General features: G+C 43.6%; 1 protein-coding gene across 5 annotated transcripts in view; it reads left to right on the plus strand.

Moving 5' to 3' along the window:
• The window catches only part of LOC309852573 (zinc finger protein 671-like), a 128,005-nt gene that overhangs the window by 47,896 nt on the left and 64,804 nt on the right, over positions 1 to 15,305 (plus strand). For 2 of the 5 annotated variants that reach the window (XM_082709438.1, XM_082709437.1), the window contains exon 3: positions 10,307 to 14,603. The exons of the other annotated variants lie outside the window; for them this stretch is intronic. In XM_082709438.1, coding sequence (XP_082565564.1) covers positions 10,307 to 12,423 — 2,117 coding nt within the window. In that variant the 3' untranslated portion in view covers positions 12,424 to 14,603. Of the gene's footprint in view, positions 1 to 10,306; positions 14,604 to 15,305 lie in introns of those variants that run through there. 5 annotated transcript variants of the gene reach the window in all.

Genomic DNA, 15,305 nt, shown 5'->3' on the forward strand with positions numbered 1-15,305 from the left:
GCTCCCTTCACTTTTAGCCTTCTTGTGTTCTTAACGCTGAAGTGAGTCAAATATCCACAGCACATAGTTGGGTCTTGTTTTTTGTTGTCATTGTTTTTTATTGTTTATTTATTGTTTATTTATTTTAAATAAATAAATATTTTATTTGTTTGTTTGTTTGTTTTATTTATTTATTTGACAGAGATCACAAGTAGGCAGAGGCAAGCAAAGAGAGAGGAAGGAAGCAGGCTCCCTGCTGAGGAGAGAGCCAGATGTGGGGAAGTTTTCCTTCCATTTCTGTTTTTTGAAACTGTTTCAGAAGAATAGGTGTTAAATCTTGAAATGTTTGATAGAATTCCCCTGGGAGGCCATCCAGGCCTGGATTTTAGTTTCTTGGGAGATTTTTGATTCCTGCTGCAATTTTCTTTTCTGGTTATGGGACTGTTCAGTTTTCTGTTTCTTCCTGTTTCAGTTTTGGTAGTTTATACATTTCTAGGAATGCATCCATTTCTTTGCGAAATTGTATTTTGTCGGTCTTGGTTGTAATCTCTCCTCTTTCATTCATGATTTTATTTATTTGGGTCCTTTCTCTTTTCTTTTTGGTAAGTTTGGCCAGGGTTTATCAATCTTACTAATTTGCTTAAGGAACCAGCTCCTGCTTTTGTTGATCTGTTCTACTGTTCTTTTGGTTTCTATTTCATTGGTTTCTGATCTTTTATTAATTCTCTTCTGCTGGGGTTAAGCTTTATTTGCTGTTCTTTTTCTCCAGCTGTTTTAGGTGTAAGGTTAGGTTGTGTATTTGAGACCTCTCTTTTTTTCTTGAGAAAGGCTTGTATTGCTCTATACTTTCCTCCTAAGACTGCCTTTGCTGCATCCCAAAGGTTTTGAACAGTTCTATTTTCATTTCTTTTTAAAAGATTTTATTTATTTATTTGACAGAGGTCACAAGTAGGCAGAGAGGCAGGCAGAGAGAGAGAGGTGGGGGGAAGCAGGCTCCCTGCTGAGCAGAGAGCCTGATACAGGGCTCAATCCCAGGACCCTGGGATCATGACCTGAGCTGAAGGCAGAGGCTTAAACCAGTGAGCCACCCAGGTGCTCCCTGTTTTCATTTTCATTTGTCTCCGTGAATTTCTTAAATTCTTTAATTTCCTGTTGACCTAATTCATTCTTTAGTAGGATGCTCTTTAGCCTCACTGTATTTGAGTTCTTTCCAACTTTCTTCTGGTGATTGAGTTCAAATTTCAAAGCATTGTAGTCTGAAAATATGCAGGGAATGATCCCAATCTTTAAGTACCAGTTGAGACGTGATTTGTGACCCAGAATGGATCTGTTCTGGAGAATGTTCCATGTGCAGTCGAGAAGAATGTGTATTCTTTTACTTTAGGATGGAATGTTCTGCATATATCTTTGAGGTCCATCTGGTCCAGTGCGTCATTGAAAGCCACTGTTTCCTTCTTGATCTTCTTAGATGATCTGCCCATTGCAGTGAGTGGGGTGTTAAACTACTATAATTGTATTGTTATTAATGTTTCTTTAATTTTGTTACTAATTAGTTTATATAATTGTCTGCTCCCATCTTGAGGGCACAAAATTTACAATTGGTGGACCTTGTTGGATAGACATTTTAATTATATTATAATGACCTTCCTCATCTCTTATTACACTTTGGTTTAAAATCTGATTTGTCTGATATAAGGATTGCTACCCCAGCTTTCTTTTCATGTCCATTAGCATGATAAATGGTTTTCTGACCCCTCACTTTCACTCTGGAGGTGTCTTCGTGTCTAGAATGAATCTTTTTTTTTTTTTTTTTTTTTTTTTTTTGAGAGAGAGAGACAGTGAGAGAGAACATGAGCGAGGAGAAGGTCAGAGAGAGAAGCAGACTCCCCGTGGAGTTGGAAGCCCAACGGGGGACTCGATCCCAGGACTCCGGGATCATGACCTGAGCTGAAAGCAGTCGTCCAACCAACTGAGCCACCCAGGCGTCCCTATAGAATGAATCTTTTGCTCACAGCATATCAGTGGGTCTTGCTTTTTTATCTGATCTGGTACCCTGTGTCTTTTGATTGGGGCAGTTAGGCCACTTACCTTCAGAGTACCTATTGAAACATTAGAGTTTAGTGCCATTTTATTACCTGAATATTTACAGTTTCCACGTATTTTCTCTGTTCCTTTCTGGTCTATGTTTCTTTTAGGCTTTTTCTTCACTTAAAGGATCCCCTTTAATATTTCTTGCAGGGCTGGTTTAGTGACCACAAATTCTTTTAGTTTCTCTTCATCCTGGAAGCTCTTTATCTATCCTTCTATTCTGAATGACATCCTTGATGGATAAAGTATTCTTGGCTGCCTGCTTTTCTCATTTACCACCCTAACTATATCATGCCAGTCCATTTTGGCCTGCCAGGTCTCTGTACGTAGGTCTGCTGCCCATCTAATGTTTCTATCCTTGAAGATTATGGACCTCTTGTCCCCAAGATGCTTGCAGGATTTTCTCTTTGTCTCTGAGGTTTGCAATCTTCACTATTAATATGCTGAAGTGTTGACCTATTTTTATTGATTTTGAGGGGTATTCTCTGTGTCTCCTGGACTTTGATGCCTGTTTCCTGGATGGACCCAGATTAGAGAAGTTCTCTACTATAATTTGCTCCAATATACTTTCTGCTCTGCCCCTCTCTTTCCTCTTCTGGGATCCCAATTATTTTAATATTGTTTCACTTTATGGTATCACTTTTCTCTCAAATTCTCCCCTTGAGATCCAGTAGTTGTATATCTTTCTTTTTCTCAGCTTCTTTATTATTCATCATTTTGTCTTCTATATCACTAATTCTTCTGCCTCATTTATTCTAGCAGTTAGAACCTCCTTTTTTTTTTAAGATTTTATTTATTTGACAGAGGGAGATAGTAAGTACAACCACAAGCAGCAGCAGGCAGAGGGGGGAGGGGGAAACAGGTTCCCACTGAGCAAGGAGCCGGATGTGGGGCTCGATCCCAGGACCCTGGGAACATGACCTAAACTGAAGGCAGACACTTAACCAGGCACCCTTAGAACTTTCATTTTTATTTTTTCATTTTTATCTCAATAGCCGTTTTGATTTTGACCTGACTAGATTTTAGTTCTTTTATTTCTCCAGAAAGTATTCTTTAGTGTCTTTTATGTTTTTTTTCAAGCCCAGCTAGTATCTTTAGAATTGTTATTCTAAACTCTAGTTCCACATCTTACTTATATCCATACTGATTAGGTCCCTGGCTGCCTCTTGTTCTTTTTTTTTTTTTTTTGAGGTGAGTTTTTCTGTCTTGTCATTCTGTCCAGAGAAGACTAGATGAACGAGAGGACAGAATACTGAAATGACAACAACAGCCCCTTAGAAATATACACTAAACAAATCAGAAGAGACCCGAAACCAAAAAATATATAAACATTTTTAAAATGTGAAAGAGAGGGGCACCTGGGTGGCTCAGTGGGTTAAAGCCTCTACCTTCGGCTAAGGTCATGATCCCAGGGGCCTGGGATTAAGCCCCACATTGGGCTCTCTGCCCAGCAGGGAGCCTGCTTCCTTTCCTCTCTCTCTGCCTGCCTCTCTGCCTACTTGTGATCTCTGTCAAATAAATAAATAAAATCTTTAAAAATAAAATATAATGAAATAAAATAAAAAATAAAAAGTAAAAGAGAATATAATCAGACAGGTGAATAGAACAGAGAGGTACACTGGATCCTGTGTGTATTTTGGTTGTTAGAAAACTAGATGGTGGGGCACCTGGGTGACTCAGTGGTTTGGGCTGCTGCCTTCGGCTCGGGTCATGATCTCGGGGTCCTGGGATTGAACCCCGCATCGGGCTCTCTGCTTTGCAGGAAGCCTGCTTCCCTCTCTCTCTCTCTCTCTGCCTGCCTCTCTGCCTACTTGTGATCTCTGTCTGTCAAATAAATAAATAAAATCTTAAAAAAAAAAAAAAAGAAAAGAAAACTAGATGGCAAAAGTGTAGGGAACAAAAACCATGTATGTACAAAAATAAAATTTAAAAAAATCAAAATCAATGAAAGAGTAAAATAAAACTTTAAAAAAACAATTTTTTTTAAAAAAGATGGAAAGAATATAAACAGATAGGATGACATACACTATATCCTGGGTGTATTTTGGTCTTTTTGTTAGAAGAAACTATATCTCAAAATTGTGAAGAAAGAAAAACTTATTATACAAAAATAAAATTAAACACATTGAAGGAATAAAATGTAACTATCAGGATGAAAATTTAAAAAGACTTAAAAAAAAAGAATATAATCAGACAAGTAAAGAGAAGAGAGCAATACATTAGATTCTGTGTGTATTTTGGTAAGTTTGTTAGAAGAAACTGCATCGCAAAATTGTAAAGAAAATAAAATGTATATACGAAAATAAAATTAAATACAGTGAGTGGATAGAATGTACCTCTAAGAATGAAAATAAAAAGAGACTTTTAAAAAAGAGTTGCTAAAATAAATTGTTTCAAAGGAAAAAGAAAAGAGAAGTAAAATCTAAATGCTAAGGAATGATAAGAAAAAATCATGGATTCTATGCACCGTTTTCTCCTAGTGCTGGAGTTTTGCAGTTCTTGTGATCATTAAACTTGCTGATCTGAGGGAGGGGCCTGTTGCACTGATTCTCAGGTGTCTGCCCTGGGAGGAATTGCACCCCCTTGTCAGAAGGCATGGCTAAGTCAGGGGCTCTGGATTGCTCTATGTGGCTTTTGTTCCCTGAAGGCTTTCCCTGCAGCTTGAGAGGATGGCAGTGAAAATGGTGGCTTCCCAATCTCCAGACCCAGAACTGAAACCTCATGCCCCCCACTCCTCAGTGCATCCTCAGGGAAAAGCAGGCAATGACTCCTGTTTCCCTGGTCTCTAGCCACACTCTGTGCTCACCCAGCCTGTGACTAAGCACTTGTGACCTTGCTCAGAGTCTCCAAACCCTGTAGACTCCTGTGGTGTGCATGCATGCTGTTCCTCTCGGTGAGAGGAAGAGGGATCTCTTCAAGGCTCTGCTGCTTCCTGAGTCCTTGCTCAGAGAGTGGTTGCCCTACTGTGTGGCAGTTCATGGTTTATGGAAGCACTGAGCTGAGACCCCACTCTTGGGCTCCCTGATTGCAGCCAGATTCCCCACTCCAGTGCCTGGGAACTCTGCTGCACTCAGGCACCCCAGTTCTTTCTGTGACCCCTGGGAATCCTGAGACTACACTGTCCCACCTAGGATTCTACCTTGCTCGCCACCTGAGCTCCTTTTATGCAGGGACATCCCTCACTGGAACAGCCTTCTAAACGTTCTGATTTTGTATACTTCTGATATATCACTTTCCGTTGGCCCGCTTCCAGAGGCATCCTACCTTCATGGTTTATCTTCTGATTTATTACCTCGGATTCCCTTCTCCACACCTCCTACCTCACAGACAATGGTCGCTTTTCTATTTGTGGATGTGCAGCAGTTCTTTCCTTAGATCTCCAGTTGAGTTCACAGGTGTTCATAATAATTTGATAGCTATCTAGCTGAATGCCTGGGACCAGACAAATCTAAGGTCTTCTACTCCTTTGCCATCTTGGGCTCTTCCTCTTTACCCCTGTTTTTTTAATTGGACAGTGTCACCATCTTCTTTTAATGTAAACATTTAATACTGGAGGTTAAGTTAATTTTTACCAACACAGAATTTTTGCAAATATATGAAATTTCCATTTTATTGTGTAGTTTATATTATACTAGTTAAAGTCATTTCTCTACATGTATCCTCTCCCTCTTTTTAAAGATTTTATTTATTTGAGAGAAAGCATGCATGAGCATAAGCAGAGGGGAGGGACAGAGGGATAGGGAGAAGCAGACTCTTTGCTGAGCATAGTGCCCGATGTGGGGCTTGATCCCAGGACCCTAGGATCATGACCTGAGCCAAAACCAGACGTTTAACCCAGCTGCCCCTGTATGTATTCTAAAATAGCTGCTTTGGGATGATTTCCATCACCTGTATCATAAATATAAAAGGGACCTTGATTCTAATCAAACAGCATCTCAAATGAATAACTTTTAGTTAGAGGATAAGGAAGTCATCAGATGGGGGTGCCTGGGTGGCTCAGTGGGTTAAACCTCTGCCTTCGGTTTGGGTCATGATCTCAGGATCCTGGGTTCAAGCCCTGCATCGGGCTCTCTGCTCAGCAGGGAGCCTGCTTCCCCCACCCTCTCTGCTTACTTGTGATCTCTCTTTGTCAAATAAATAAATAAAACCTTTAAAAAAAGAAAGTCATCAGATGATTTTAGTAGTTAATATTCAAATGACATTTTATTGAAATGTTTCTTCTGATGGAATAGACGGTGTAAGTTTGAATCCTCAGAAAACAAGGGTAATACAAGAGTACAATGAAACTAAACTTTTGTGGTTTAAGCCTTCCATAGTCCTTATCCTTTGACAGAAGCAAAGCAAAGCATCTTCGCTGCAAATGAAATGGATCTCCAGCATTTCCATCTAGTTGATCTCTCAGAGCTAGACACCTAAGACACAAAACAAATACACATACCATCTTGGTTCTGGTTGGTTGAATCGTGCCTGATGAGTTTAATACTCACCTAATCAAGTCCCAACAGTGGAAGGTCACATAAGTCACTCTGGTAACTGGTAAGAAGAGACTTCAAAAGCCCAGGCTGGTTATGCTGGTGCAGCCCTGTGGGAAGTTTTCAAACATAAAGAATGAGTTGAGGGGTATCTGGGTGTCTCAGTTGGTTAAGCAACTGCCTTCAGCTCAGGTCATGATCCTGGGGTATCACAATTGAGTCCCTCATTGGGCTCCCTGCTCAGCAGAAGCAGAGCCTGCTTCTCCCTCTGACCTCTCCCCTCTCATGCTCTCTCTTTCAAATAAACAAATAAAATCTTTAAAAAAAAATGAGTCAAACAGTTCTGCTACAAATACCAGTTCATTAAGGATAGTCTGTTTAGAAAGACAGAAACAGTCTTCTGTCCCACTCGTTACCTGCCATCCTACTTCTTAAGAGAAAGGTGGCATTAAGAGGATTCAGTGTTGTAAAGTTATGTATTGTGCTCTAGTAGTACTCCATGTCCTCGTATTTTGATGTCTTCCCAGCTGCCTGTGGTCTCATATTAGGAGCCCCATCAGTGATTGGGTGGACTGTCGCCAACCATTAATTGATTCACGTGTCACTGCTTATATCTGACCCTCCTTTTGGAGAGTGGGCACACCCGGAACTCTCCTGTATTGCGGGTATAGAGTGTGGCGTGACTGCACACCCTGCCGCTCCTCTCTGCTGATGTCTGGGACCTCTGCAGGGCAGCCCCTGGGGCATCCAGGCACCTGGATGAAGGCATGCCTCCAGCATTCAACTCTCCGGTGAGTCTGCTGCTCACTCCGCTCAGCTGCATCTGACCACCAGTGACTACCTTTCACTGCATCCTTGGCCAGCCCACTCTGTTCGTGTCTACAACTTCTTTCTTTCTTTCTTTCTTTCTTTCTTTCTTTCTTTCTTTCTTTCTTTCTTTCTTTCTTTCTTTCTTTCTTTCAGATTCTATTTATTTATTTGACAGATCACAAGTAGGCAGAGAGGCAGGCAGAGAGAGAGAGGAGGAAGCAGGCTCCCCACTGAGCAGAGAGCCCGATGCGGGGCTCTATCCCAGGATACCAGGATCATGACCTGAGCCGAAGGCAGAGGCTTTAACCCACTGAGCCACGCAGGCGCCCCCATTTCTATGATTTCTGTATCTTTGTTGAACAGCTTATTTTGTTTATTTTGTATCTTCTTTTGTTGAGTTGTCTACCCTTGTTTTCTTTTCCTTTTTTTCTTTAAGATTTTATTTACTTATTTGACAGAGAGAGAGAGCACAAGCAGGCAGAGCAGCAGGCAGAGAGAGAGGGGGAAGCAGGCTCCCTGCTGAGCAGAGAGCCTGATGTGGGGCTCAATCCCAGGACCCTGAGATCATGACCTGAGCTGAAACCAGAGGCTTAACCTATTTAACCACCTAGGCGCCCCAAACTGTGTTTTCTTGTGCCTCACTAAACTTTGTTAAAACAATTATTTTGAATTTTGTCTGATATGTCTCATGTCTCCATTTTCTTGACTCTGTTTTCTGATGAATTACTGTATTCCTTTGATGGTGTTGTTTCCTTGATTTTTTGTTTCTTACATCCTTGCATTCATGTTTGCACATTTGATGATGTGGTCGCTCCTTCCAGAGTTTGTGGTACTTTTGGTCAGGAGGGTCCTTCACTGACAGGTGGGTGCAAGGGTGTCAGCCTCATGGGTTATGGCCATTCTGGACCTGGGGAGGGCCCAACGACAAACTCTCTGGCCCCCATCAGCACTGGCAAGGCCTCGGGAAGAGAGAGCCTTATGGCCAAGGCTGCAGTGTCCAAAGTAGCAGAGGAGAATTCTGAGGAAAGCCTGGTGGCTTTTTTCCAGGAGAGTATCGTGGCAGAGTTGAGGCCAGTGCCGAGTCCGAATCGTGGGTACCCTGGGGTGGTGGCAGCGGCCCTGGCATCTGATGGGCTGGCACTCATGGAGCAGCCATCAGAAGAGGGTCTGGTGTGCAGGCTTTTTCAGAGTGACAGCAGTTTTGGGCCCTGGAACACTGATTACAACTCAGTCGTGTTCATTTTCTTTGTGAGTTGCAGCCATGAAGTTGGGTGTCTGTGTGTGCATGGAGACCCAGTGGCTGTGAGGTCCTGGCATCAGGCTAGCCTATCTAGAGGGTATTTCCACTCCCTTGAGTCGTCAGTGGACCCGATGCAACTGGGGTCAGGGTCTGGAGTGAAGATCTGGGGCCCAGGACACATGCAGCTTTGGGGGGGCACAGTCACGGTCCTTGTCCTGGAGGTGCACAGCAGCAGCTCTGGAGCAGGGGGAGCCGGATGCAGGAGATTTATAGCCACTGGGTCCATGACAGTGATGCATGTTGGTCAACTCAGTGGCATAGAATGCCAGTGTCCCCTATGCGGAAGGTGGCGTGAGTCGGCTGAGCAGGGACCACAGTAGCACCTGCCTGGTGTAACTGATACAGACAGAACCAGCCCTTCTGACCCGTCCCCACATCTCTGCTAATAGTCTCCAGCTGTCCTTTCTGCATGCTTGTGCTCTCCTTGGTTTTAACTGGATTTTTGATGCCTCTGAAGCTAATGTCATTCATGGGCAGCTCTTGAATTCATTTTTGGTGGGGTGAAGGATGGTATCTCCACTAATACCATTCTGCTGACATCGGTCACATAGGGTGCTTCTCTGGGTCCTTTGTATCCTGAGTAGCTCTGGGACAGTGCTGGCCATCCACTTAGCCTGTTTTCCTCCAGTATTTCTTTTCTTTCCATTCCTTCCTTTCCTTTCCTTTCCTTTCCTTTCCCTTTTCCTTTCTTTCCTTTTTTTTTCTTCCCTTTTCTTTTCTTTTTCTTCTTTTCCTAAGTAGGCTCCACACCCAGCACAGAGCCCAGCACAGAGTCCAACACAGAGCTTGACCTCATAACCCTGCAATCAAGACCTAAGCTGTGATCAAGGGTCAGATAGCCAACAGAGCCACCCAGACTCCCTTTCCTACAGTATTTTTAATCCTCCTAGTACCCTGTAGTTGCTCAGGAAGGCTTACAGGGAAGAGTCCTTTGTGTGTCATAGCATGGACATGCTCCAGCATGACCAGGTGGGCTCACAGGCACAGGGCCCTGTTTCTCGTGAATGGCAGCTAGGAAAGGTGTGATATCAGCTCTGTGTTCAGATCATACTGGGCACCTTTGTTCAGCCAGAGTCTGGTTTGATTGCCAGTGGCCACACCCCGTTTCTGTCTTTCCTTCTTCACTGTTGACAATTTGTGGACTTCTGGGATCTACTCCTTTGGTAATTCCATGACTTGCATTGCGGGGTTAATCGGAGCTTCTCAGGCCTCTACATCTCACCCATTTCTCCCAGTGCTCTTTCCTTTCTGTGTACCCCAGCATCCACACTTGGCCAGTTTGCCATGAGATGTTGACATATGCTTAAATTGACTTTGAACAGCAGCAAATTTCTTGTAAGTAGATTTTCCCGCAGTCTTCTACTCAGCCAAGAAACAGGCCAGCAGGAAGCTATGGACAGAGAGTAAGTTGTAGATCCTGGCTCTCTCCCTTGTGTCATACCTTAGTTTTGTATTATTCTGGCTAGTGCGCGTGCCACGATACTTTGGCCTTAGGGGCCCAGGAGTGCTCAGCGGCCACTCCTTCAACTGTGTTCCATCTCTGGTGTCTGGAAAAGCCTGCCATACACTCAATGCCCAGATGAGCCAGATGCGTGTGTGATGGGCTCACCCCGCGCTACAGCCAGCACGTGTTTCACCAGCGTTTCTCTGCTTTCAGGTTGCTGCTGTGGAGCAGAGGATGAGGAGGCCCCTTTTGCGCAGAGCGCTTCTGTAGGCATTTCACAGACCGGGACACCCAGGGCCGCTCTGTCTTCCCAGAAGACCCACCCCTGTGAGATGTGTGGTCCCATCTTGAAAGACATTTTCCACTTGGCTGAGCTCCAGGAGAAAGAAAACAGCCAGAAACTGTTGATTTGTGGGGCCTGCGGGAAACGATTTTCTTTCAGTGTGAGGTTGGAGCAGCAGCAGCAGCAGCAGGAGCAGCCCGCGGGAGCAAAACCATTCAGAAGCCGTGTGGACAGGGACTCTGCTGTCAAGAGCTGGGGATCCAGTGGTTCGGGAAAGCCCTTTACCTGTGGAGAGGTTGAGAAGGACTTGCTGTCTGGCTCGGGGCATCTGGGGCAAGAGGCCACTTGTACTGGGGAGAAACCACACATGATCCCCCAGTGCAGGGCAATGTTACAACGCGAAAACAGTCGTGGTGCTTGGGGAGGATGTGAGAACGCCTTTGGTCCCAAACATACAGATACAGAGGACCAGGGTGTCCACCTTGGAGGACAGTCCTTTATGTGCAGTGAATGTGGGAATACTTTCAGCACTCATACTGCTCTCCATTATCACCACAGAGTTCACACTGGAGAAAGGCCTTATGAGTGCAGTGAATGTGGCAAGTCCTTTACCCGCAGACATAGACTCAACATGCACCTAAAGGTTCACTCAGGAGAAAGGCCTTATGAGTGTAAAGAATGTGGGAAATCTTTTATTTGTAGGTATGAACTCCAGTATCATTATAGAAGTCACTCTGGTGAAAAACCTTTTGAGTGCAGTGAATGTGGGAAGTCTTTTACCTATCGCTCTGCCCTTAGTTATCATCAGAGATCCCACAGAGGAGAAAGGCCTTATGAATGCAGTGAATGTGGGAAATCTTTCACTTCAAGCTCTGCACTCAGGTATCATCACAGAGGTCACACAGGAGAAAGGCCTTATGAATGCAGTGAATGTGGGAAATCCTTTCGACAAAAACATTCTCTCTCAATACACCAGAAAATTCATAGTAGAGGAAACCCTTACAAATGCAACAAATGTGAGAAATCTTTTTCTTGTAGTTCCAGTTTCCATTATCATGAGAGAATTCACACAGGAGAAAGGCCTTATGAATGCAGTGAGTGTGGAAAATCTTTTATAAGTAGTACTGCCCTCCATTATCATCAGAGAGTTCACACTGGAGAAAGGCCTCATGAGTGCAGTGAGTGTGGGAAATCTTTCAGCACTCATAGTGCTCTTCAGTATCATCGCAGAGTTCACACTGGAGAAAGGCCTCATGAGTGCAGTGAATGTGGCAAGTCCTTCACCCGAAGAAATAGCCTCAATATGCACCTAAGGGTTCATTCAGGTGAAAGGTTTTATGAGTGTAATGAATGTGGGAAATCTTTTATTTGTAGGTATGAACTCCAGTATCATTATAGAATTCATTCTGGAGAAAAACCTTTTGAGTGCAGTGAATGTGGGAAGTCTTTTACCTCTCGCTCTGCCCTTAGTTATCATCAGAGATCCCACAAAGGAGAAAGGCCTTATGAATGTGGTGAATGTGGGAAATCTTTCACTTCAAGCTCTGCACTCAGGTATCATCACAGAGGTCACACAGGAGAAAGGCCTTATGAATGCAGTGAATGTGGGAAATCCTTTCGACAAAAACATTCCCTCTCAATACACCAGAGAATTCATAATGGAGGAAACCCTTACAAATGCAACAAATGTGGGAAATCTTTTACTTTTAGTTCCAGCTTCCATTATCATCAGAGAATTCACACAGGAGAGAGGCCTTATGAATGCAGTGAGTGTGGAAAATCTTTTATAAGTAGTACTGCCCTCCATTATCATCAGAGAGTTCACACTGGAGAAAGGCCTCATGAGTGCAGTGAATGTGGGAAATCTTTTATCACTCGTACTGCTCTCTCTTACCATCACAGGGTTCATACTGGAGAACGACCTTATGAGTGCAGTGAATGTGGGAAATCGTTTAGGGGAAAATCTAACCTCTCTCAGCATTGGAGAGTTCACACTAGAGAAAGGCATGGTTCTATAATGAATATGCAATTTCCTTATTCAGCATAATGTCACTGGTGAAAACTCTTTGAGGAGACTTTTGCCTGATTTGAATCTTCTACGGTGGGGAAATTCCTTAAATTTATCTTATAAGTATGTGTGGCCATGTCGCATTTTCTGAATTGTCCAGAGAGCTCTCTAGATTTTTGTAACTGACAGTTCTGTGACCCTTTCACCTCTGCCAACTGGTAGGTCTGCACAGTGCACATCAGTCCTCACCGCAGTGTACTCAGAGAAGTTGACCTCTGTTCTTAGAACTGGAGCAGATTAGCAGTAACTTGAGGTCTTTTTGGGGTCAGCTTTCCCTCCTCCTTGAATACCTTCATGTCATGGACTTGCATCAGTGATGACCCAGAGAACATCATGAGTTTGGCTGGCAGCTTACAGAGAATGGCTACCTTTTTTCAGGAACGTGTTGGTCGCATGTGATACTTGTGATGAGTTTTTCCAGCTTCCAAGTCACAAACTGGAGAACTGTCTTCTCCACATTGATTTGGATAAAATGATAATCAAGGCCTTACTGTTTAAGTCTTTAATCATGAATGTTCTACTTACTGTGTGGAGGAGTCGTTTATAAATAGATTTGGGCTCAACAAGCATCAAATGGTAAACTTCTAAGAGTCTCAAACTAGCTGTGCTTGAGGAGAAAGTGGAGGATGGCAGGAAATAGCTTGCCAGTTTTGTTTTGTTTTAAGTAAACTCTATGTCCAACTTGGGGCTCAAACCCCAAGATCAAGAATCAAGCTCTACTGAGCCAGCCAGGTTGTGCCAGTAGCCTGCCAGTTTGGACTAAATTTGCATTGATTGCTGCCTCACAGCCTCCTAGCAAAATCTGCAGGGCTTTCTGTTTTTCGTTTCATGTCTGGATGACGTGTGTTTTAGGAGCCTCAGTGATGAGCCCCAGGGGGGAGCAGATGTGAGACTCAGTGCTTCTTCCAGTGACATGAATTTCTTCCCTTACTCGAAGGGGGTCTCACAGGGGATGTCAGCACTATTAACCTCGGCTTTACAAGCAGCCATGTGCCCTGATGTCCACAACCCACTGGGCTTGGGTCACTGGTTGAAAGACCACAGTGGGCAGGAGAAACCATAATTGGTACAGAAACACTTAACAGGAAGGGGAGAGGCTGCAGCCAACTGGATGGAATGTGCCTCTTCTAGAAATGGATCCAGACAAGTTTCTGTGACAATGACTAGGATCAGTGTGTACACAAATCTCAGGATCTCCGGGCATATTTATCTTGTGTAGGTAAAGTCATTGTCAGAGAAAATAATTGGAAGCTATTGGCGATCCTTTTAGCCCCTGTGTTCTCTACGTCCAGGCCAGTACTACACACAGAGGAATACAAGAGAGTAAAAGGGACTGGGGGGAGTCAGTAGTTTGTTGATGTGGCCCTTAAGATCCAAGCAATGTTCCTGTTAACACCAGCGGAACCATCCTTCACTGCTGCCTGTGTCTGCAGACACTGAGGTAAGAATGAAGCCCGGAGGACATGGAACAGGGTGGTACTGTCAGCATAAGGTTGCCAGATCTATTTTTATTTTAAGCCAATTTTTTAAAACTATATAAAGGTTTAAATTACAGATGCTAATAAGCTGCATATATTTAAGAGTGTACAATTGAGGGTGCCTGGGTGGCTCAGTGGGTTAAGCCGCTGCCTTCGGCTCAGGTCATCGGGCTCTCTGCTCAGCGGGGAGCCTGCTTCCCTCTCTCTCTCTCTGCCTGCCTCTCCATCTACTTGTGATTTCTCTCTGTCAAATAAATAAATAAAATCTTAAAAAAAAAAAGTGTACAATTGATAAATTTTGACAAGGATATGAATCTGTGCCACCATCATAATCCTGATAATGACCATATATGTCATGCTTTATTTACCTCTGGCCTACTACAATCTCTCCTTACCCTACCCACCTCTCCGGGGAACCACTGTAATTTGTTTTACAATGGGAACCATCCACTTTTTGTTATTTATATATTTGGAATGAACTGTTTACTCTTCCCCACCCCTCTGTGATTTCCTTTGTGGTATGTAATTAGTTTTTCATCAGTGATGTTCTGCAAGTTGCTCACTTTTCTGTCTAGATAACACCCTTATGTTGGCATATACCGCTGTTACTTGATTCATCGTTTTATGGGCACTTAAGTTATTTCTAGATTTTGCCTGTTGAAAATAAAGGAGTCAAAAACATTTGTGTCAGTACTTTTATATAGATGTAAGCTGTTTTTATTTTTGAAAAATAAAATTAACAGTAACTTAACTAACTTAATTAAATTAACAGTTAACTAAATTAACAATTTAGTAAATTAACTGAATTAACAATTTAGTAAATTAAACAGTTTAGGGAGCCTGGGTGGCTCAGTGGGTTAAGCCACTGCCTTTGGCTCAGGTCATGATCTCAGGGTCCTGGGATCGAGTCCCGCATCGGGCTCTCTGCTCAGCGGGGAGCCTGCTTCCCCCTCTCTCTCTCTCTCTCTGCCTGCCTCTCTGTCTACTTGTGATTTCTCTCTGTCAAATAAATAAATAAAATCTTAAAAAAAAAAATTAAACAGTTTAATTGGGGGCGCCTGGGTGGCTCAGTGGGTTAAGCCTCTGCCTTCGGCTCAGGTCATGATCTCAGGGTCCTGGGATCGAGTCCCGCATCGGGCTCTCTGCTCAGCAGGGAGCCTGCTTCCCTCTCTCTCTCTCTCTACCTGCCTCTCCATCTACTTGTGATCTCTCTCCGTCAAATAAATAAATAAAATCTTTTTTAAAAAAGAACAGGGGCGCCTGGGTGGCTCAGTGGGTTAAGCCGCTGCCTTCGGCTCAGGTCATGATCTCAGGGTCCTGGGATCGAGTCCCGCATCGGGCTCTCTGCTCAGCAGGGAGCCTGCTTCCTCCTCTCTCTCTGCC

The sequence above is a fragment of the Mustela nivalis genome (genome assembly GCF_964662115.1).
Source record: "Mustela nivalis genome assembly, chromosome: 18".
NCBI classification, from domain to species: Eukaryota; Metazoa; Chordata; class Mammalia; order Carnivora; family Mustelidae; genus Mustela; species Mustela nivalis.